Source organism: Camelus dromedarius, chromosome 3 (assembly GCF_036321535.1).
Source record: "Camelus dromedarius isolate mCamDro1 chromosome 3, mCamDro1.pat, whole genome shotgun sequence".
In the NCBI taxonomy this organism is placed as follows: domain Eukaryota; kingdom Metazoa; phylum Chordata; class Mammalia; order Artiodactyla; family Camelidae; genus Camelus; species Camelus dromedarius.
Window position 1 is genome coordinate 51,216,252 of NC_087438.1, and position 24,571 is coordinate 51,240,822.

The following is a 24,571-nucleotide window of genomic DNA, read 5'->3' on the forward strand; positions in this document are numbered from 1 at the left end:
GTTTCTCATAAAGGTGGAACTGTGGCTACAGCGTGACTTCAGGAAAAGCCGACCTCCACCCTCTACTCAAACTGAATTCCTGAGACCAAACTGTAGGCTCCATGTAGGAAACCTTCCCGTGACATGAGTGACAATAATCAATTCTTGCTTCCTCTTCTCCCCTCTAACTTGGCTTTCGTGATGCCACTTCTTCCCCATTGGCCCTGGGGCGCTGCAGCCTGTGGTGGCCACTTGCCTTCCTCACACTGAGAGATGGGCCCACCTAGGTCTTGGAGTGGGAGTTGTGCTTCCAGAAGGTTTTCGGACATCAGGGAGGACAGTGGTCTCTGGGATGAGCACTGCGCCTCCTGCCCCTTTGTGGGACTTTCGCTCCAGCTGCCCCGGAGCCCAGAGTTGGGGAGGGCTCTCAGGTGTATGTGGTGGTGCTTTCCCTCATGCACACTGCTCAAGTTCCCTCTACTGTTGGTGTTTTATTTGCATCTGAAGGCGGGTGTGGGAGTCTCGGTCACTGAAGGGTGCCACGCTCCGTGGGCATGTGTGGTCAAGAAGTCACTCTCAGAGCCGACGCCCTGCTCGCCTCATCACTCTGTCCATGTTTCAGCATGAGGGTCCTGGTTTGCATTTGCTAAGTGATCCCATTTTCTGCTTTGCTGCAGATCAGGCGACTGTGAAGAGGCCTCAGTCCTCCCTCTTCTGCACGCAGGCTTCAACAGGGTACGTAGAAGATGAACTAGCGCCCCCCGCCCAGGTACAGACACCTAACCTTAACAAGCAGCCGAGCATAACTGTTCCAGGCGTGAAGCTCCAGGACTGTGAGGGAAAGGAAGTAACTGTTCTCCTGGGATGGTAATGGCTCCCCTCTAGTCAAGGTTTTTCCTTTTCTCTAATAACTTCATATATCTTAGCTACAGATATGTAATGGCATAAAAATTTATTATATCAGGTCAAAATTCTGTAGTCCCAAAGTAATCTCATTTAAATCGGTCCATTCAGTTAGTGTGTGTGTGCGTGTGATTTATATATAGTTAGTCCACCAAATCAGCACCCAGGGCTCCGTGTTCATTAGGCTCAGCCAGAGCTTATCACCTGGGATAGGCCCATGACAGCAGCAGCATCCCATGAACTCCTCTTTGAGACCATAAATATCAGCAGAGAAAAATTCTCAGTGATAACTACATGACTAGCCCTGAAATTCAACTTGAAGACTGATTACTCCAAGGAAACTTACACTAAATAAGTAGGCCTACCCAATATCTCATGGACAATCTGAAGGTTTGGTTGGAGGCGAGGCTTTGTGCATGAAACCGAAAAGAACATGATGGAGTCAGTTTGAGAGAGAGAAAGGTGATTGGAAAAAGATAATCAAAGCATATTGTTTAAGGAAATATATTTCATAACATTAAAAGAAAACAAATCCTTACAGAGAAATCATGGAGGACCTCACTTTATATGCTTGTATTTTTTTTTTATTTTAAAAAATGTCTCCTACTTTAAAAAAAAAAAAAAGATTATCCTTTGGGGGGAAAAAGAGAGTGGAGATCCACTGTTAACTTATGCAACTTTTGCTGATAATTTAAACTCAAGAAAGTAACTTGTAGTATCTTGTGAACTCCTGGTTTAAACCAAAAACATTAGCAGAGAAAAATTCATTGACAGCTACATGAATAACACTGATACTTAACTAGAAGATTAAGATTGATTACTCTGAGACTTACCAACGAACTAAATAACTAGGTTTGCCTGGTATCTTAAGGTCTTTTGATAAGAATAATCCAAGTCTCAAATAGATGGTGTGATTGCCTCCTTTTCCTTCAAAAATAGCAGACTGCCAGTGCCTTGAGAATTATACAAACTCCTTTGGGTGCTTTAAGCAATGGTGTTTTGCTACTGGGTTCAAAAAAAAAATCCCCTTTGTTGTTGACCACAGAGAAGTGGAAATTGCCTATACGATGCAGTTTTTTTTGTGTGCTGTAGTGTGGAAGTGGTGTTCTATAAAACATTCCAGGTAGCGCCATGGTCCATGGTGATAGAAATGAAAGTTTCCAGTCAGCAATGTCGCTCACTGTCCTAACACTTTCCTCTTGTCCCATCACATCTCTCAGAGGCTGGCGTTTGGTTCTGGATGCCGTTCTTGTGTGCTTATGAGAATGCATAAGGCAGTGCTTCTGAGTTTTGGAATGGACAGTTGCAAAAGAAAAATCGTCCCTGAAGCCTTGTGGCTGGGACCTCTTTACTTATTCATTTTCTGAGAAATGACTTGATTATTCAGTTTTCATAGATCTTCTGTGTAACATTGAGCCCCCACGCATCCCAGCCCAGCACTGTCCTCCACGTCTGAGGCAGGACCTCTTGGAATGTAAGCATGGAGGGTTTCCCATTATCTTGGAGAAGGTGTGACTCACTGTAGGTTCTTGCAATGAGCCCCCATCGCTGTAGGTGCTGTCCAGAATCCTTTTGGAATTCAACATTTAGTTGAGTGATTCTACCTCCAGCCAACCCTATGGAGGCTGGTGGTGTTTGGAGTGGTAGCATCTAATCTGAGGGGCTGAGATTGCAGGTCTACTCATAGAAAACCTTCAGAGAAACACATGCGCCCTTGGAGTGCAAACGATGTTAAGTAAATTTATTACGGAAGGTTCCTTATCTCCTTTAAATTCATTTTGTAACCTTTCTTTGCTGCTCTAGAAGGTTTCATTTCCACCTGTCCAGATAGGGTGCTGCTTTCTGCAGTCATCCACAGTGAATCAGGCCCTTTGTGGAAGCATGAAAAACAGTACCTGTCAGAGACCACTGGGTGTTTTTTAGTGCTGGGTCTGATCGAGGCCTTTTGCCAGCTAGGTCAGAGTGCCCCAAGGAGTTGGGGCTCTTGCGGAGAGAAGCACACTGAACCTACCAGGCTTCCTTCCGGTCCTGAGTTACTGGGGCACAGAGTCAGCTGAGGCTGCTCTCCAGGTGGCTGGTCTCCTTTTTTGGGCAAAATTTTGTCTCTGGCAACTTTCTACCCAAGAACTCTTCCAAATATGCCAGCTATTCTCCTTGCCTTCCGTAAAGTCGTTTCCCATCTCTGAGTTGTTTTGATTGTATTAAATCATCTGCTGAAACTCAGCTCTGCGTTGCTAGCTAATTGGCCAGCGCTTCAGTCTCTGGGTCCCTGAGTGGGGATCCAGGAACACGTTGTACCATCACATATTCCACAGCAGCTCCCCTTGAAGCCTCTGTAGCTATGCATGAGTGGCTGGCTGTGTGGTGCTCAGTCCACCCTGAGTCTTTTAGGAAGAGCATCTAAGCAAAGGGCAATTGCAGCTGTTTGGAGTCAGTCTTTGTGGGCCCCTTTTTCTACCTGTAATGATGCTTTAAAGTTCATTCAACAAGTATTTACAGAGCACTTACTGTGAGCAACGCAGTGCGCTAAGCATGTCGGGGATTTGACCATTGGAAATAGTTCCTCCCTGGAGAGGCTTCCCTCGGAGGAGGGAGTGGAGAACTGAGGTTTGTTATTTGTCTGGCTCCATTCTAGGTGCTTTGCTTGATCTTCATCTACAGGTGAGAGGTTTGATACTCTCTCCATTTTTGCAGAGCAGACAGGCTCAAAATGACTCACTTGCATAGTTCATTCTCTTACCAAGTCAAGATGCATGTGTTTGGTGTTTAACTCCCAGCTCTGTACCGGGCCCACCAGAGTCACATTTCCCAGACTGTTCCATGGAACACTAGTGTCCCAAAGCCCTTAACAGGTGTCCGTGGCAAAAAGGCTTCTGTGGTCAAGTCTGGGAAATCAGGGAAGACTCTGTTGCTCCTCCTCCCGCCCCCGAGAATGTGCAGTGCGCATTGGCCACATCGCATCCAAACGTATGGGGGAGTCCTGTACTGAAGACCCCTGCCTACGTTTCTGGAAGCAGGGCCCAGGAATCTGCATTTGTAAACAAATGCCAGGTGGTTCTTAGCATGTTGAAGTTTGAAGACCATTGCTTTTTTGGTTCATTCAATCTATTTTGGATTTACGGGTTAACTAGTCTGGAAAATTCCCAAAAGATAAGGCAATGGAATAAAATAGTCTGTAAGACAATGAGTGCCAGTTATGCAAAGTGCTGCAGTGTTGAAAAACCATCACCTACAGAAGACTGATCCTCACTGCAATGGAAGTTCTTAGACCTAAATAAAAATAAGAATCATAAAGAATGATTACTTAGATATGAAAGTGAAAATACAGCATGATTTTATAGATATTAATATGTACATGTAAAATATATATAGGCACAGAGACAAAATAAAAGCCTAAGGGGAATAAACCAAAATTAATATCTCTAGCTTATGACATTATCAGTGGTTTTGAGGGTTTTTTCTTTATATTTTTCTGTGTTTTGTATACCTTAAAATTAATGTTATTGCTTTTATAGTTAGATACAGACAACAGAAGTCTACTTTTAAAGTTTCCATCTTAAAGAAAGAAACCTAACAGTTTATCTCAACCTTTTCAAAACGTATTTTATCACAGATCCTTTTTTGTGCTTTATGAGGCATCAGCTGACACCGCTCAGCTCAGTTATAGACTGACCCACAATCTCCACCCATCCAGAAGCTCAGCCCATACCTGACATGTTTAAGCTTGCTTTGTAAATAGAAAGTATTTCCTTTGTGTGTTCGAGGTTTCCCCTCTGTCTTTAGCCCTTCCCAGCTTCCCCCGGGATAGTGGGGACAAGAGGCACAGGGAAAGTCAGGGGCTTCGCAGGTGCTCCCCAGGGCGATGTTATCCACGCTAGGGATGTGTGTGTGTGTGTGTATGAGGGACAAGAGCACATTAGATGAAGAGGAAGCAAAGACAGACCTCCCCCCTCAAAAGAGATCGCTCATAACGTGGAACACACTGAGCATGTCCACGGTCAGGTTTTAGAAGACTTTCCTTAGTGCAACAGAAAGCATAGGAGTTTCAGTAATAAACAAAGTCGGGGAGGTGTTCTAGCCCTTGTGTGTTTATTTCCCTGTGAGTGTTCATAATGAAGTTTTTCCCACCTTTGTTATAAAGTGTCCAGTATTAATTGTTCTGTTGTTTCTTATACATTTAAACAAGCATTTCAGACACCTTGACAACTGTTTTATTTCATTTCATCTTACCTACTAGTTGTCTTATGTAACAGTTATCTGAGGTGGGAAAAACTCTTAAGCTTCTTTGACTATTTAAGAAGTAATTGTATATGTCTTATGTATTATCTTTGCTTTTTTCTTCCAGAGATTTATGGAGAATAACAGCATAATTGCTTGCTATAATGAACTGATCCAAATAGAACATGGGGAAGTTCGCTCACAGTTCAAGTTAAGGTATGTAGCAAAATAGGATGAATGTGAGGTTAACAATTCTGTAGAAAAACTTGTCTGTCATTAGGCTGAGGTTCACAGGTTCTTAGCTGGATCCCGGGATTTTGAAGCTGTTAAACAAGCAACGGTAGCTGGTAAACGGCAGAGTCTAAACTGGGAGCCCTTTGGTATAATAAAATTAATGGGAAGCACTTCTCCTTTTGATAATATTTTCCACTATTTGCAGCAGTTTTAAAATTATACCCTAGGAGAAGTACTGTTTAACTGCTGTACAATTACATCGAGATTAAGAATAGCCTTTTGAGGCTCACTTTCTACTTAGTACTTTCAACATTTATAAATTCCTCCTTGGATTGTTATGGATAGGAGCAAACCAATGGATGTATTTATTATGCTAACCATGATCATTGCTATGCATCCATGTTAGCAGTTTCAGGAGGCCTGTTGGTGGCCCCTGATTTGAAGTCTCTTCATGAGTACCCAGTGCTTTCAGAGCAAGCTTCTCTCTGGTGCTCACAGCTGGGATGGGATTCTGAGTGTCTGGTGGCTGACCGGAACTCTGGATAGTGGGATGCTCTGCTTCTGGGATATCTTGGAATATCAGAGTTCTAGCTCATGCCAGGTTTTGCTCAGGTCCCTTCTAGCATGCTCTCAGGACAGGGCCCTGATTTCTTCAACCGGCCTGCTTTGCGCAGAGAGGGAGCAGGGGAAAGAAGAGGCTCTTCCCAGTCCATGGCCCCTGGGAGGCCAGTCCCAAGTGGCTCCAGCCTGTAGGAAGCCAGAAGGTCCCTGGCTTTGGTCTTGGGCCAACTGAGATGTCACGTTGGTTTCAGGCTCAGTGAGAAATAAGTGAGATAACATCTCATTGCAATGCTTATGCTTCTTGATTACTTAATTTGCCTTCAAAGAGAACAAAACCCCTTTTAAACTTGATTTTTCTTGGCCATTCTCTGTTCCTTGGAAACAAAATGGATTGGCACGGACCCACAGAGGTAGGCTCTTCTGGGGTTCATCCTGGTTAGGGAGGTCACTTTTTAGTGGATAGAGAGCTTTAAGAAACAAGATGTGGGGATAAACAGTCCCTTTCTTAGGCAAGAAAGCATTAAAGAAGAATCTCAAACCAGTTGGAATTCTTTGGTAAAGGATATTGCCAAAGATTTTTGAATGTAAGTTAAATCCCCTTGGTTTCTTTGTAACCATGATTTATTAGCTTCAGAGAACTTCATAGAATTTTTTTTTAAGAAAACCACATTGCCTTTACTACGGCAATGTCTGATTTTTAATTGTACATTAATTGTTTTTATTCCTAGGGGTTTCAGCTGCTTTTACTGAGGGTAAAAAGAATTTATACTTTTATTTTAGATGTTTTTGCAATACATAGAATTAGAAAAAAGGGATTTCATTTTGGTTTAATTCTTTAATCGTGTGGTATCTACAACAAAAATGAACAGCAGCCACCTTATTGCTCTGATAGGGAATTCCCTTGTTTTATTTTAAATGGCGGCTCTAGTTTTCTTAGGCAATGTTAAACGTGATGGCACATGTAAGATGTCAGAAGTCGCCTTGTCCACGGTCAGTGGGGCAAAGGCAGGTCTGGCAATTTGAAATAAAGCAGCCAGCAAGAGAGCTAAAAGAAAGGGCTTTGGCTTATCGTGTTGATGAAATCTGCTTAGAGCCAGGGCACTGAAAATTTTTCAAGGTCTCATCAGATTCAGAACTCGGCAGGGTTCTAAGTACCTAACACTGTGTAAGTCCCATAACTTCTCACTCCTCGGTGCCTGGAGCTGGTTGGGGGCATTGGCCTGTTGTAAAGGTCATCATGAAAAGGCTCAGGTTGTGAATACACATCAGTGTGAAGCAGGCGAATGGACTGGCCCTGGCAACAGTGGTCCCGGGAAGATGGGTTTGCCCAGAACACTGATCTTCTCACCTTCCATGCCAGCTTAAGCTTGGCTGGCGAGGAGCCTCTCTTTCAAGTCATGAGCTACCAGCACAGGAGCAGCCCCTGCAGAGGGGAAGGGAAGGCAGGTTCTCTCTCCAGGAGGAGCCAGAGGATGGCTACGTGGTCAGTTTCTTTTGATTATTTTTGGTTGGTTGTACCTCAGCTGCCTTTAACTTCTTGCCCGTTTTATGGAGGAGTAGGGCGTGTGTGTGTGTGTGGTTTGGCTCTCCCTGGGAGTTCAAGATCTGGGCTCAGTGGATAGCGGGGAGAGTGACCCATCCATGGTCTCCCCAGCTCCCTAGGGCATTCAGGGACGTCTGAAGAATCTACCTGCACCCCAGAGGCTGGCAGGCAACACTGTCACTTGATACAGACAGGGAAAATGAGGCTCTTTATTATACAATGCCAGAATAATTATAGTCTAATTATATAATACTTTCCCCTGCAAATTCCACCCCCAGCTGCAGCTAAATATGTGGCATTACTAGAATTCTGCAAGGACAGTTTGTACTGTAGGGATGATGTTGAAGGCAGACACTTCTGTCCGGGTCTTCATGTATTGGCAACCATATTTACTTAGCCAAGAAAAAAAGACGTGTGATCAAACATAAAATACCTAAATTAAAAATTCCATTATATAAGAATAATGTTTAAAGATAGAACGAAGTCACATTTCTGAGTACATATGATGAATTCCTTGACTGAACAGAAGAATTCATGAAATGGGGAATTTCTAGGGAAATCCAGGCTAACTGATGACCATTTATCTCTTATGTTCTCATGCTTCTTTTTCATGAAAAGAACTGTGTTAACCAAAATACAGACAGGATCTGGCTATTTATTGGGAGTTTGAGCTGATGAGCTATCGTTTCATCATTAGGCAATCTGACACCTGTAATCTAGGAATTACACCTGAATCATCATGTTTGTTTTATTCCAAGTCTTGAGACAGTAGCAGTCTTCAGTTTTAGAAAGAATCAGTTTCTGATGGGCAAGACTTTGTGTTCCATGGGACACTACATCTCTTGTTACCAACGGATGTTTATGGAGCACTTTATCCTCACATGGGCTCTGCGGGGCAGCCGGTGCGTTACAGGAGTCAAAACCGGGCTGTGTGGCTTCAAGTAACCAGCCCCTGCTGCATCGATGCCCAGGAATGGTGCTGACCAGTGGCAAGTCCGTGGTCCCCTCCCTGCCACTCCCACACCCCTGCAGGGATGTTGATCTGTGTTCAGAATCTTCTCCCTGCATGCCACCACTTTGCCCAGTCCTACTCGTGTTATGGGCAGCCTCTGTGTGTGGGTCTGGGCCGGGGCGGGTGGTATTTTGTTTGAGTAGAGGTTAGAGAGTGCCTTTAGTGGGGACACAGGAGGTTTCATAACCCAGCCACCCCAGCCACAATTGACAGAGGAAACACTGAGAGCCAGGAAGACTTGGTATGATCATAGCTATCCCATATGTCGGTGGCAGTGCTGGAGTAGAATCCAGGCATCCTGCTTTCAGTTGAAACCGCTCTGCACCCCATCTTACCATTGTGTTCTTTGTAGACTTTCTGCCTGGGTCCCTGTGATGTGTGCCTTTTCCCCCTTGGAACTTTACGGCCCTTTAAGATGATAAAGGGGGAAATGGTTACATCCCCTGCACTACGTGGGTTTTCAGGCTGAGGTTCCATTGCCCTTGTGCTTTTTCCAGTTTTCCAATTTTTCAACCTGAAGGCTGTAAAAACACATTGGAGGTGCAGAGTTCCATGGCTCCCAAGAACTGGAAATTAATAAAGCTAACGTTCTTCCATATGACAAGTATTAATCATTAATATAAGCAATTAAATTCCTGAACTCTAGGAACATGATTCAAATTAATTACCTCATTTTGCTGCAGGTTTAGTTAAATAGAACCATCAACCAAATTGATTTAAAGCCTAGATAGCAACATTATAGTCCAGTAGTGATTGTCTCTGGTCCTGCCAGTATACTCTCACCTCGACTGTTAGAATCTGCTTTGTCCCACTGTGCATTATACTCACTGGATAGTGTGTGCTTTGCAGTCAGCATCTAATAGATAAATGCTGGCATTTGGAGCTAAGATCTTGTGTGAAGGTAGCCTCTTGAATTGACAAGAACAATCATACTCTGAAGGAGCTGTTTACATATTTAATTGAGCCACACAAGTACTTTAAGAAGATACTTGGGCCAGAGAGGAATTTATCATTTGATAAAAAGTGTTAGCGCTTAATTATCCAGCTCCCAAAGCTAAGGAATTAGCCCACACATTGTATACTTTTGGAGGACAGGAAACACTTTCCTGTGGTGTTGAGTCAGGTTCTAGACCCAGGCGCCTGGAAAAAACTTCTGCTAAGACTAGCTCTTGCCTCTTCATGAGAGGTAGTTTAGTGATGACTTTAACAATTATAAAGTCCTATTTCTATTCTCAGATTTTAAATGATCATGTTTACAAATGCAGCAATGCTAATAGGACAGTATACGGGTCACATTAGATAGACTGGATCCGTTTAAGTAAGAAAACATCCTGTACCCGTGAGGGATCTCAGTTGGGTTAGGTTTGCGTTCTCCTCCACTCACCTACGTCATGATTCCGTATTTCACTCACCCTCCCACACCCGTGTCTTCATCTCTGCAACTGCTGGGACCCGCAGCGGGCTAAAATCCCTCACTTCCTGGGCAGGTTTCCTGGCTGCCATTGGAAGCAGTTCTTTGTCTGATATTTCAGGTACACTCATGAGAAAAGATAGGTTATGATGCACTTTTCTTTTCATCAACAGCCTTTGAAAGCTTTAGAGAACAAAGAAATATTACTCTGACATCTCACGAATGATAAGTACCAAGTGTTAAATTCTTCTATTGTCCCTAGTACTTTGAGAAATGCCTCACATTAACTATCTGTTTTGAGTCTTAAAACAACCTGTAAAATATGTTATCTTCGTTTTATAGATAAGAAAACTGAGGGCCAGCAGAGATAGAACGTTGCCCAAGGTCCCATAACTGGCAAAATCCTGAACCAGATTTCACCCAGTTTTTTCTGTCCTCTCCCTAGTAAACAGTTCAGAACACAATGGCAAAGTTAGATGCCTTAGAAATAGAGAAATAAATAACATTTTAAGAGTTAGTTTTATAAGAAGAAGCATCAATCCAGTTAACATTTTTTTGGAGAATGGAGGCAATGTGTAAGAAAGCCTTTGCTGGGAGTCTTTAAACAGCCAGCACAAATAACAAAGCTCTAGTAACTAGCCACGTGCTTGCTGGGTTAGAGAGTAAATAACTTACTGTATTTGGAGGTGCTGTAGATTTGGAAGGTAGTTAAAAGTTTAACCAAGAAATTGAAATGATTTCAAATATTCCAGATATACAAGTTAGGTCACCAAGAAAAGTGCCCACCTGGAGAGCTATACAATTGACCGGGCAAGGGGAATTCTGTATCTGCCTTTCATCGCGCTGGTGGGTGTGGCCGAAAGCAAAGTACCATAAAGGCTTGTTTGTCTAGGATTACAGAAGAAAGGAGAACAAATGTTTCTGTGTCTGTTGCAGAGGGCCAGAATACCTCAGATCCAATTTAGGCTTAATTCGGTTTTCCTAGCTGATGGGGACTTGACTTCTCCATGACCACACTGTGAACGGAACAGAAGAATGTCGTTGACAGAGAACATCGGGGACATCCGAGGCTGTCTCCTGCCCCCTTGCTCTGTGTGTCAGTATGAAGGTTTTATTCAGCACATGTGTGGTCTGTGCCATGATCCATGAAGACATTGCTGTATTACGTTCTTCTCTTTCATATACATAGAAATACATGCTGTTTTTTACTCATTTACTTTGAAAGACTAGGTTTCTTTTTATTTCCAAAACATAATACTGAGGGGTATATGGTTTTAAATGAATCTGAGGAACTGTTTACTTTGATAAATTAACAGATGAAATGCTAATGCTTTTCTAGCAGAACTAACATTACTCTTTTGCCGCTTTCAGGGCCTGTAATTCAGTGTTTACAGCATTAGACCACTGTCATGAAGCCATAGAAATAACAAGTGATGACCACGTGATCCAGGTATGATGATACTTCATATCTTTAGACGCCAAGATAGAGCCTTTCAAGCTTGAGCCACCCTTTTCCAAGCTCTTTGCCATAATTCTCACATTTCAGCACATTTTCTTTGTTGAAAGGAACATCAAAGTGTGCAAGGAAATCTGGTAGACCGAAGCTAAGAATTAGATATTCAATAAGAATAAAAATTAGTTCAGATCAGGACCTGCAATTTCTTCGACAGAGATGGGGCCAAGTCTTTAGACTATCTGGTGAGAGATTATTTACACAGAAGTATGTCAGAATGGTAGAGTAAATGCTTATAAGTAAGTAGCCTTTGGGAGCAGAATATTCTCAGCGGTCCTCATCTATTTCCCTGCACTTGGTGTTCCAATTATAAAACACTCTTGTATAATACTAAAGCCATCTTCCTAAGGAAATGTATATAGCAGACAAACTTTTGTTTAAACAAATTTCTTATTGTTTGTCGGAAGATAAGATGTTTACTCTTAAAAAATGCTCTGAAATGTAGACTTTCCACTGATGGGCTGTAGCCTGCCTGCACTTGGTTTCCATAGTTGCACCGAGTGTGAGGCGCATTTGGTACCATCACTAGAGACCAAGGACAGTGTCCAGCACACGGTGAGACCTCCCTCCCCCACCGCACACACAGGCACACCCTGCTCTCACACGGAGTCAGTGACATCAGTAGCCCACCTGGGCCCTGTCATCATCACACTTGTGATGACATCTCGTCTCCATTCAGGAATCCTAGGAAAGAGGCATAAGTGCTTGATCATACAGATGGGGAAACTGAGGCCCAGAAAGGCCAAGGGACTTCTCCAAGGAAAGTCCCAATTGTAAATATTGGAACCAGAACATCCAGCCTTGTCTTTCTGACTCCAGGGCCTTCCTACCTGGCCCCCTGTTTGGCTGTATTTTGGGAATTGGTTTTTCTGGCTGTCCCATGAGATGGATCTGAAGGCTACCTGTCACTGGGCCACCTGCCTGCAAATCTGCATCCTGAACCCTAGAGAAATCACACGTTTCCCTTATAGACCAAACACAAATCCCACAGCTCCCCGATTTGTATCTGGACTTGAATGGTCTGTTCATGAAACACGTTAGCTTTGCGCCTCCCTCTTTTGCAGGGAAGCCGGGTTGTGGTGTTAGTGGTGAGGAGAAGGGCATCTCTGGTCTCTACCAGCCCTCCCCACTGGTAATCTTGCAGACCTTCCTTTAACAGGCAACTGAGCCCTTCGTTCTACAGTTAGCACCTGATGGTTAAGAAACCTCTGTCTCTGGGAGAGGTGACACAGTGATGGTGTCGCATGATATAAATCCCCTGCCAGCCTCGACTGTGAACAGGAAGGAGCAGAGGCTGAGGACAGTGGGAGTCTGGGAAGGGGAGTCCCTGTATTGCAAGGGAAACTATACTGATTGCAGGTTTTTTTCTTGGGGAACGCTTTTAGACCCCTTTACAAAACCCACCAGCATTCTGAATACAAAACTCAAAACAAAAGCAAGGAGGAAGAAGCTGAATAGAGGATGTTATATGTAAGGGGGAAATCAAAATGACCTTTGTGCTATGGAGTTTAAGATAGGTCGTCATGAACGAGCTACTTCATACATGTTCTCACTCAACACCGGAGTCCTCTTTGGAGCAATGCCACTTCCCAGGGCATGTACCTCTTAGTGCAGATGTTCAGAGGTCAGGCAGTAGCACTTAAAATTTAGGAACAATATCTACCTATCCATCCATCCATCTACCCATCCTTCCATCGAAATTATCCATCTGCTTTAAAACACTTACATGGTGCTTATCATGTGCCAGATGCAGTACTAACCATTTTACACATACTCATTTATTTCTTACAACAGTTCAATGAACCAGGTACCATTATTGTAGCCATTCTACAGATGAGGAAACAGAGGACCAGAGAAGATAAGTAACCTGCCCACAGTCATGTAGCTAGTGATGGACAAACCAGGATTTGAGCTCGGGTGCCTTGGCCCCAGAGTCCCTGTCCTGGAGTACCTACTGCATTGCGAGGGGACAGGAACCTTAACGTGAACAAAGGGCCACGATTTCTATCCACATCTACAACCTAGTAGCAAAAGCCGAATAAACACATATAGGAGAAGTTAGCCAACAAAGATGGAAAACAACGCATTCTCAAATCCATTCATCAGATAGTCACTAAATAGTGCTGAGTGTCCAAAGACAAATCCAAAGTAGCCTTTGCCCTTGAGGATTTTCATGTCTACTGGGGAGAGATGGGAAAAATCAAACTTGAGATTTAGTGTAGTAAATCACTCAAAGCCTGCACGGGAGAGAGTGGGAGTGGTAGGAGTGGCACTAACTCAGACTGGGCAAGGGGATCAAGGACAGCTGGCTGGAGCAGGAGAGGGGTCAGTTGGAGTTAACGAGACAAGGAGATGGGGCAGGCTTTCTAAGCAGAGAGCTCATGGGCCAGGGCCCAGCAGTGAGAGGCTGAGCAGCATTGCAGGGCAGGCCAGGGAGCTGTGGGCTGAACTCGACCAGGCAAGCAGGGGTCACGCCTGCTGCCCCGCCCAGGCAGGGATCTGAGGACCACCACATGGAAGTGATAGGAAATCAGCAAAGACAGCATCACTACCCCTCCTCTTCAGTGACCCCCATAACGCCTGGTGCCGAGGACCCCAGAGCAGCCTCCCAGCCCCTCATACTCCTGGGGTCAGTTGTGTTAATAGAAGCTGTGTTCCCAAGACAGGAAGTCCCCAGTGTCCCTGAATTTCCCGGTTCCTTCCTCACTGCTGTCATCACTGTGGAGGGCAAGAGTGATCAGTTTACAAGACTGTTTTCTGAAGCAGCAGATGGATGGATGTCAGTCGTGCCCAAAGAAATCCATGACCTAGATGCAGTGCACTCACGTTTCCCCCACATTCTTCATCACTTGTCCCCTCCACTCAGAAGAAATTGGAGGGTGGGGACAGGAGCCAAGAGCCAGCCAAGGTGATGGCTGTAAATTCCAGGGTTCTGGGCCGAATTTTGGAAAGAAATCTCTGGCCAGAATGTGCTGGGTTAGGGGTGGAGAGAGCCCCTCCTCACTCATGGGCTGCGCCCAGCACTGAAAGGGCTGCCTCCTGCCCAAGCCTTTTAACTGAATCAATTGTTCAGTTAGACCGGAAGTGTCCCCAAGCCTTGCATTGGTTAATAGACAGTGGCTATTATCTATTCATCTATTAATATCTAGATATGAAAGGTCAAATTGCTGCCTTGTAGAGATTTGACAAAAAGAAGCCACAATCTGTTGGGTGGAGTTCTAGTTAATTTTTATTTGTTCTTTTTTTCTGTTTTTTTCTTATTTTGTGGGCAGTGATGAATATGCCCACCAGAGGCTGGAACTGCTAGGTAAAGGCTTCTCACTCTTTTTCTGCTGGTGAATTTCTTCCCATCTCCCAGAGGGCCCAGGGAGCTGGGATGGCAGTTGTATGAGCGTGTGGCTGATGAGGAGGGAGGCAGCTAACCCCCTGGCGCTTGGATTGGGGGACTGGTCAGCATGAGCACTCGCCCAGGGAACTTGAGATTTCAGCACATTTTCTCAGCGTTCCTGCAGGGCACTTGTCGGACCCCCCTGACCTGTAACCACTTCCCGTTCGCAGTATGTCAACCCAGCCCTCGAAAGGATGATGGGCTACCCCAAGGGCGAGCTCCTGGGGAAAGAACTCGCTGAGCTCCCCAAAAGCGATAAGAACCGGGCAGACCTTCTCGACACCATCAACACCTGCATCAAGAAGGGCAAGGTGGGTGAGACCAAACCAGTCCAGAGACTCCTCCCCAGTGCTTTGCTCTTCGAGTTTTGATGTCTTCAAGATTGGCTTCTTGAATACTGTTATAATTAAGTTAAAAATTTTTATGTGTGCAAAGTGAATTAGATTTTGAGTGAATTTTGGATATCAAGCGAACCTGGTGCTTATCATGATGATGCAGAATCTGATGATTTTATACAAGGAAATTCCTTCCTTCAGGTGACTATATCCCACCTGTCATTGCTGGAATATCATACATATCTCTGGGCAAAGTTCCACCCAGAGAGCTGTTCTATGTTTTTTAGTTTACCCAGTGTTTGGGGGACTAGGAGTATTTAATAGCAGTATTTACATGTTTTATAGGCCCAGTTTTCGGTCAGCTTTTCTTCTTCTGTTCTCTTTACTCATCACAGTTTGACAGAGATGTATAGATTGCTCTTGCCTACCCCATCAGTTTGTCCAGCAGCCTCCACTGCATCCCATCAGATAAAGGCAGTGGTGTGAATGCAATAGGCATCTCCCCTCAAGCCCTTCCTTCCACAGGAGTATTGCTCTCAGAGCTGGAATTGCCTGTGCACTTTCTCTTAAGCATTCAGATGCTTTCTCTGATATGAAGTAGTTAGATAAGCGTGGTATTCATTTAATGAGGCACCATTGTACAGGAATAAAGTAGATTTGGGTTATATATGATGGCCAAAATTAATAAAAGAAAAATTGGGGCAGTGAGATTGAAAATGAAGCAGGATATTGTCAAGTACTCCAAAAAAATTTTGCCAGGAGAATACTGCCACACTCTGGTGACCCCAGTATGCCCCCAGCTGGCCATCTTGTGTGAGTGTGGAGGTGAGAAGAGCCTGCAGAGAGCCTCAGGTTCTGACTCAGCCACTCCCTCCCGGAAATAGTGGGGGTGCCATAGACTCGCCCTGAGGTCACCGGGCTCTTCATCCCAGCCAGTGCCCCAGGGTCCAGACACAGCAGGAATCTTCATGGCCCTCTTTGCCTTATCCATGGAAACTGCCAGGAGCCAGACTAAACCCAGAGAAATCATGTCTGGAGGCCCCATAGGATGGTAAAAGACGACTGGCTTTGAGGAGAGTAAAGAGATACACGTTTATAATCATATCATCCACTGGGCAAATTAATTAGCATCTCTGAGCCTCAGTTTATCCATCTGTAAATTAAGGATGACAATAACAAGCTCACAGGTTGTTGTAAAGATCTCAAGAAAGACCTCAAAGGAGGCAACTGGACCTGGTGCCACTACGCCCGTAGGGCTGAGGGCGGGAACTTCACCCACTGCTCATGGTGTCCTGGAACCCAGGGGTGGTGGCCTGGTGCTGGACTCATGGTCTTGTGGTCTTTATGCCTCGTGACCGTGAGCCTTATGTCATCAGCGTCACAGTGGGTGCAGCTAGAGAGCAGTGTTGTGTGGAATGTAACAAAGCCTGTGGGAACTTTATTGCTGAACTGGATGAGACCCTCTGTAGGAGCAGCTCTAAGCCTGCACGGAAGGACTTGAAGAGCTCTCTTTGTCTGTGTAGGAGTGGCAGGGGGTTTACTATGCCAGACGGAAATCGGGGGACAGCATCCAACAGCATGTGAAGATCACTCCAGTGATTGGCCAAGGAGGGTGAGAGCCAACTCTTAAACTCTACCAGTTGAGGGGCCCATGTGGGCGCTGTGTTTGTGTATGGAAATGCAAGTGTGTTAGACCCACACATACAGTAGGATTAGGTCCGTACATAGTGCAGGCAGGGATACCTCCGTGCGGCCGGCAGCGCCCCTCAGACAGCAGCGCCCCCTCTTCTCCCGCTTATGGGCCTTAGGAAGCATGACCTCAGCTGTCTACCTTCCCCTGGTTGTCTGTGGCTCCCTCGTCCGCACTCCTGAAGGAGCTCAGTTTCTAGGCCTTCCCCCTGCATAGCGACAACCACAAAACGGGGCTTTCTGGCCTCGGCCCTGTCCTGGGAGCCGACCTTCTCTCAGGAGGCCCTGGCTCTGTGCTGGTTGTCTCCGGGCACCCAGGCTTGATCCACAAGGAAGAGAGCCCCAGAGGTCACAGCTGTGGGGAGAGAGGTGTCTGCCCGGAGCTGAGGCAATCCGACCCCACTTGATCCCAGATTGCCTGTTCATGTGCAGACTTAAGTAATATATGCAATTCTTTTTCCTTCTTCCAGTTAAGTTTTGTGAGAAGGCTCCTGATGCCAAACAGGATTGCTTAACAGTACCTCACTGAGGAGCCTTTGTGAATGAGCCAAAGGTCAACACCAGCTTCAAACTGGTGCCCATAACCAGAAGAGGAGAGCCCTGCCTGACTCTTAGGACTACCTGAGTTCCTTGCACGTTACTGTAATATTCCATAGTCAGCTCCTGCAGTCTTTTCGCGGTCTCCTTGTGATAATGAGCAGGAAGACCACAGGCTGTTTTGGGAGTCTGTCCATGACCTTAAAATAAGAGGGGTTTTCTCTGCCTGAAAAACGCCATCATTATGATGACCAGGCAATGAATGAATATGGAATATTAAATACAGAAACAGCAACCATAAACTTCGGTCCTTGCCCAAATGAGTATTTTGCCTTTTGCCTCTATATAATCCATCAGAGTATTAGTGTCAGCAGAGTTAAAACCCATTTTATCTGGAGTAGCGTTTCATCCCATCACTGACACTGCCGAGGAGCTGGGCTTCGGGAGTCGGGGAGGAAATGAAGTGCCCATTAGGACAGTGATTCTGAGCTGGCTCTGATTAAGAGGGAAGCTCGGTTTCTGAAGGCATGCATGGGCTGTGTGTGAAAAATGCAGTTTTTTTAGGTTGGGTTTTGTTGGAATTTTAAATCTGCCCTTGATTGGACCCTGGAGTTTTACCAAAAGATTCTGTTAATATTTTCAGTCGCTAATTTGTTGAATCATCTCATTTCTGACTCACTAATAACCGATTGTTTATGTTATTAGGAAAATTAGGCATTTTGTCTCCCTCAAGAAACTGTGTTGTACCACCGACAGTAATAAGCAGGTACCGTGTTCCCTTTGCTTCGTTTGTTTTGTCGGCTTGACTGCGCGTTGCGTTCTCACTACTGCTCTCCGCTTCTTTCTCCATGTCTTACCGTAGTTGCCAGTTAACAAGCTTTATGGCAAAATTAGGCTCCTTAGACAAATAGTAAAAGCAGAGATCCCCTGCAAGCCTGCTCTGCTTTATTAATACTGCACATTAGTTAGGATTTGGCTTGCAGCTGGGCAACTCAGGACCATTACATCTTATGAGAGTATAAAAGTCTTCCTCCAAATAAAAAACTGTTCTAATAGTCTATCTTAATTTCTTAAAAGTATGTATGCATTTGGGCACTTCTCTCCTATAAATTCGTATCAAAACCAAAAATCATTTCTGTTAGTACTGTGGGTTTTTTTAAACCATTACATCATGCAGAACAGTGCATTTGTGTGTTGTCTTCTGAAGTAACAGAATGTTAATCCGTTGCTGTATTTAAGAACTTTTTTAGTTTGATCGTAGAGTACAACAATGGTGTTGGTATTTTTTCTGTTTGATTTATGCTTTAGTACTGGATTATGTGTATTTTCACTTCGTGCTTTAAGGTTTGTTGGCTAAAAAGTATTCAACAAGCATCGTTGCCAATAGTCTATTTTTTAATAAGAATCTTTTTGTTTATATTCATTTTATTGAAGTATGGTTGATGTATAATGTAAGTTTCAGGTGTACAGCATAGTGATTTGCAGTTTTTAAAGGTTATATTACATTTATAGTTAGTATAAAATATTGGCTGTATTCCCTGTGTTGTACACTGTATCCTTGTAGCTTATTTATTTTATACACAGTAGTTTGTACCTCTTAATCCCCTACACCATCTTACTTCTCCCACCTTCCCTCTCCCCACTGGTAACAACTAGTTTGTGAGTCTGTTTCTTCCTTGTTCATTTGATTCATTTTTTAGATTCCTCATATAAGTGATACCGTACAGTATTTGTCTTTCTCTGTCTTTTTTCGCTAAGTATAATACCTTCCAAGTCCATGTTGCGAATGGCAAATTTTCATCCTTTTTTATGGCTGAGTAGTATTCCACTGTGTGTATATATGTGTGTGTGTATATGTGTAGGTTTTCAAAAATAGACCATGTTTTGGTAATATACATACCACCAATCATCTATTTTTGAAAACCTACAAAATATGGCATTTGACTTAGATGAAGATTTATAAAGAAGGGACAGTGTCTCTCAAGGATATGAAGGGTTTCAGGGCATAAGCCATTTTAGCGTACCATGTCAGAGACTTGGAGAGTGGCGTGGGATCAGAAGGTGGCCTGGTCAGGCAAGGCAGTAAACAGGGGGATGCTGGGCGAAAGATACCTGGGCTCCCCACAGTGAGAAGGCAGCTCCCAAGGGGAGGGGGCTGAGCAGTGAGCCTGCCCAAGGCTTCCTGCTGGTGTCTCAGCCCAGCTAAGGATCCGTGTCCACATGCTTTTTTTTTTTTTTTTAAAGAAAAAGGTTCATGGTACATACATGAAATGATCACCATAGTAAGTCTAGTTAACATCTGTCATCACATATGTACAGGTTTTTTCTTGTGATGAAAACTTTTAAGATACACTCTCAGTGGCTTTCCAATATACAATACAGTATCATTAACTGTAGTCACCATGTTGTACATGACATCCCCATGACTGACTGACTTATAACTGGAAGTTTATACCTTTGACCTGCATCCCTTTCAACCACTCCCCGACCCCCACATCTGGAAACCACCGATCTGTTGTCTATATCTATGAGTTCAAGTTTTTGTTTTTAGATTCTATATATAAGTGATAACATAAGGTATTGGTTTTTCTCTGTCTGATTTATTTCACTTACCATAATGCCCTCAAGGTCCATTCATGTTGTCCCAAATGGCGAGATTTCCTTCTTTCTTATGGCTAAATAATGTTCCACTGTATATGTATATAACCACATTTTCTTTATCTATTCAACCATCAGTGGACACTTAGGTTGTTTTGGCTATTGTAAATAATGCTACAGTAAACATGGGGGTGCATGTATTGTTTAGAGTTAAGAATTTCATTTTCCTTGGATAAATGCCTGGGAATGGAACTGCTGGATCATACAGTAGTTCCATTTTAAATTTTTTGAGGAACTTCCATGCTGTTTTCCCATAGTGGCTGCAGCAATTTACATTCCCAACAGTGCATAAGGGTTCCATTTTCTCTATATTCTCAACAACACTTTTTTTTTTTTTTTTTTTACTTTTTGATAATAGCCATTTTGACAAGTATGAGTTGGTATCTCACTGTGGTTTTGATTTGTTTTTCCCTGATGGTTAGTGATGTCAAACTCCCATTTGTGTACCTGTTGGGCATCTGTACATCTTCTTTGGAAAAATGTCTATTCAGATTCTCTGCCCACTTTTTAATTGGGTTTTTTTTTCAGCTATTGGGCTGTATGAGTTCTTTATATATTTTGAATATTAACTCCCTTATCAGATACATGATTTGCAAACATTTTCTTTCATTTGGTGGGTTGCCTTCCTGATTTGTTGTTGATTTCCTTTGCCACATGAAGCTTTTTAGTTTGATATATGCAGTCCCAATTGTTTATTTAGGGTTTTGGTGCCTTTGCTTTTGGTGTCAAAAAATCACTGCCAAGACCAATGGCAAGGAGCTTATCCCCTATGGTTTCTTCGAGGAGTTTGATGGTCTCAGGCCTTACATTCAAGACCTTAATCCATTTTGAGTAAAGTTTTGTGTATTATATAAGATAGTGGTCCATTTTCATTCTTTTCCATGTGGCTGTTTAATTTTCTCAGTATCATTTATTGAAGAGACTGTTCTTCCCCCACTGTATGTTCTTGACTCCTTTGTCATAAGTTAATTGACCATGTATATGTGAGTTTATTTCTGGGCTCTGTGTTGATCTCCATTTATAGACCCGTTGATCTATGTGTCTGTTTTTATGTCAGTACCAGTGCTGTCTTGAGTACTGTAGCTTTTGAACATAGTTTGAAATCAGGAAGCGTGATTCCTCCAGCTTTGTTCTTCTTAAGAACATCAGAGAAATATTCCAGAATAACAAAAGCAATCATGTACTTTAGTTCAGCATAAAATGCCTCCTTCAGCACTGAGCATTTCATCTGGAGTCAGGAAATTTTCACTTAATGCCATAAAGGCACGCAGAGAGGCAAGTCCTTGGAGACCTCTGAGAAAGGAAGGGACTTGACTTTCATAGGAAAAAAAATTCTCTCAACAGCAAAGTTTAGACATCCAGGAGGAAGGATGAGGTCTATATGAGAGGTGACATGGGTGGAGGGAGAATCACAGGACACCCTGGTGGCTTTTTAGAGACAAACTGCTGACCCCAAGCAGCGCAAACCGACCTGCGTGGGCTTGAAGCCGCAGTGCAGGACGTGAGCCCCTTGGGCTCGTTCGCAGCCGTGCTAGAAGTGAGCCAAGTACAGGCCACGTCCAAAACCAGGCGCAGCCCCCCCACCAGCCTAGCCCTGCTGCCCCTCCTTCTTCTCTTTCTCACTTAGTGAACGGGCCCCCCCCCCCCATCTGTCGCTAGTCTCCTTGCAGCTCCACGTGCGCAAATTCTACCAGTCCTCCTGGGTCCGGCCCGAGAGACGTAAGTTCCAGCTCCCTCCTCAAGCCCCCTAAGTACCTTCTTTGCTTTGTATCACCCCCACTCCCACCGTTGTCATGGCGACCGTGTGCCGAGCTGCCGTCTGCTTTTCAGCAGGGTCCCCCAGGCTCTGCTTGTCCTTGTGTGCCCAGGCTGCCTGGCGCGTAGTAGGCCCTCAAGCTGTTGTTTAGCTTGACTGGAGTTGAATGTCTTGGTCCCAGCCTCCTGTCACCTGTAAACTCTGCCTGCCTCACAGGGAGAGCAGGCAAGCCCTTAACATAGGACTCAAGGATGCAGAAGCGAGGGGCCACCCCTTCTTTTCTGAGGCTCTAAATAGAAACGTCTTTATTGCTGTAAATTAGCTGCTGTTCTGAGAAGGGTGGAAATACCAGGCTCAGATATCCTGAGCCATTGACGTCACCTAATGGTGCTGCACAGGCCTAGGGAGACATTTAGATTTTCCAATAACAAAGGATTTTTATATCTCTGGCTAGCCACAGTGTTTTTCCTCCTCATCAGAGGAGGCTGAAGAGATTGGTGATGGGTCTGTGACGGGAGGGGCTCCCTGGAGGGTGGGAGCAGCCCATCTGCAGGCGGCTCCAGGGGTGCTGCTTTTTGGGGTTTAGTCCTGACGTCAAAATCCACCCTGGGTTTGCATTTTAACGAGGAGTGAAACTGTAAGCCAGGCTGCTGTCTGCTAGTGGTGCTTGTCGTCAGCAAAGATCTCTTTTCCTGTGTGAACCTGCAGCTTTTCTCCAGGAGGCTGGAAATGCTCAGTGAGGTTTGTCTGCTGTAAACATTGTCTCCCCCTCCACCGCTCACAAACTTTCTCCCACCTGTGTATTAAACGCCTGTTCTGTGCTGGCACCTGGGACACAAAGTGTCTGCCCTGGAAGCCACGGGGGCCCTGGACAAATAAGCAGGGTACGTTTCTAGAGCACAATACAGGGAGGTGGGAACCCGGCCCCGGAGAAGCACAAAACAGGACCAGGGGATGCTGGCTAGGATTTTTCACGTGTCATCTAGGACAAAGGGCAACAAACTACAACCTGCAGGCCCAGTGTGGCCTGTTTTGTAAATAAAGTTTTATCGGCACACAGCCACGTTCTTTGTTAGGTAGCGCCTGTGGCCGCTTTGATATGACAGCCGCTAAACTGAGTAAGTACACACAGACCATGTGGCCTGCAAAGCCTAAAATATTTACTCTCTGTCCCTTGACAGAAAAAGTTTGCCAATCCCATTTCTAAGAGAGAATTTTCTTTCTTAGGTTTTCCACTTTCTTAGGCCAGGGACCATCGGCCCAGGCCCTCCGAAAGGGCCACGCTCCGTGTGTGCACACACTTCTTTGGACACCCTTCGCCTTCATGCCAACCTCTGCATCCTGGTCCAGAGTCTGTCTCAACCCCTTTATTCCAGTGAAGACATGAGGACTTAGTTCCCCTCGTCTTTGGCCTTTTCACTTGGTCCAAATCAGAATCCAAATGCGTGGCTGAAACTGGGGAATTTCAGGGATCTGCAACCACAGTCCAGGGGTTGGACTCACATGGGGAAAAGGAGGCTTCCAGGACCCCAGCTTTATACCAGCTCCTCCTAAGCTGGCCTGGTGGAAGCAGAGAGAGGCTCACCACTGCCACCCCTAAAGTGCCCATCCGAGCCCGACTACACTGCAGCCCCCATTCTCACTTCTCCAGGCCTTGGCCATGAGAATATGGGGAGCACGGCATTCCCAAAAGGCAGCGGCCAGTGGCAACCTTGGAGCCCTGGAGAGAGTGTGGGGCTGCAGCAGGTAGTGTCCATCAGACTAGATCACCTGGTCCCTCTTCTCATGAAGGGACGACACACAGGCCATGGGGAAGACACGGGGAGCTGAAGATGTCTGTGTCCAGTAAGAGGAATTGGTTTTCTTATGAGGTCAGGGATCAAAGCCCACCCAGCTGGCAGCTCCAGGAAAGATGCCTGTGTTCCATGGGTTATGGCAGGAGACGTCATGGCCAGGCTTAGAGGAAGCGTTCTGCTTTCTGAGTAATCAAGGTTCCAGGACAAAGGCTGGTTGAGAGCGGACTGAGATCATGGTGTCTGACCTGGATTTTGCACAGGGCTTTCCAGAGCTAGACAACAGGGCGCCTGCCTTGGGAATTTCATTGACCACCTCCTCATGACAGGAAAGTTGTTTCAGCCTTGGAAAATAGGAAGGATGCTATTTCTGAGTGAAGGTTAGCTTTTTAATGTGAATAAGCTTGGCTTAGTGGAAACCTTGTTTCTGTCAGTGCAAACCCATGTAAGCACCATCACAGCCTGACCTCAGTATGGGGATAGACGTTTAAAAGTCACTGCTTTACAAGCACTTTCACACATGTAATTTATTTGGGGATAGTAGAGGCAGAAATAGGGGCTGAATTGGCCAAATTTGCAGTGATGAAATCTTGTTTTGAGATAAGCTTTTTGGGGTTCATTCATACTATTACACCATTGGTCCTGGAACTAATCCCCTGTGGATACCAATGGAAGCCTGTATTTTGTTTTATGGTAAACTATTTAATCTTGAAATTGTTGTAAAGATTAAGGAAAAATAGAACTTTAATAATAATGCATAAGACCAAGCCTGTCAGAGTGTGGGAAGTAAGAAGCGGGAAGGAGTAGATCTTTAGCTTCTTGAAGACTTTAACTGGGGAAGGAGGGACTGTGCCCTGAAGCAAAATCAGTGGAATGTTTTAAGGGATCAGATTAGGCTCAATACAGGAAAGAATTAGTAGAATTGACCAAAGTTGGTAGCCTTAGTGGATAGTGAGTTCACCATCATGGGAGGTAACCAAGTAGAAGTGGACTGAGCATTTAGTAGAAAAAGCTGTCTAGGGAGGCTACTCACTGGCCAGA

General features: G+C 44.6%; 1 protein-coding gene across 7 annotated transcripts in view; it reads left to right on the forward strand.

The window, feature by feature from the left end:
• Nucleotides 1–24,571, forward strand: part of PDE8B (phosphodiesterase 8B) — a 283,468-nt gene that overhangs the window by 197,759 nt on the left and 61,138 nt on the right. For 6 of the 7 annotated variants that reach the window (XM_064481744.1, XM_064481716.1, XM_064481732.1 and 3 more), the window contains 6 exons: nt 657–714; nt 5,228–5,316; nt 11,233–11,311; nt 14,933–15,073; nt 16,621–16,709; nt 18,029–18,089. In XM_064481744.1, the coding sequence (XP_064337814.1) occupies nt 657–714; nt 5,228–5,316; nt 11,233–11,311; nt 14,933–15,073; nt 16,621–16,709; nt 18,029–18,089 (517 nt within the window). The remainder of the gene's footprint in view (nt 1–656; nt 715–5,227; nt 5,317–11,232; nt 11,312–14,932; nt 15,074–16,620; nt 16,710–18,028; nt 18,090–24,571) is intronic. The other variant, XM_064481713.1, reaches the window with a different exon arrangement.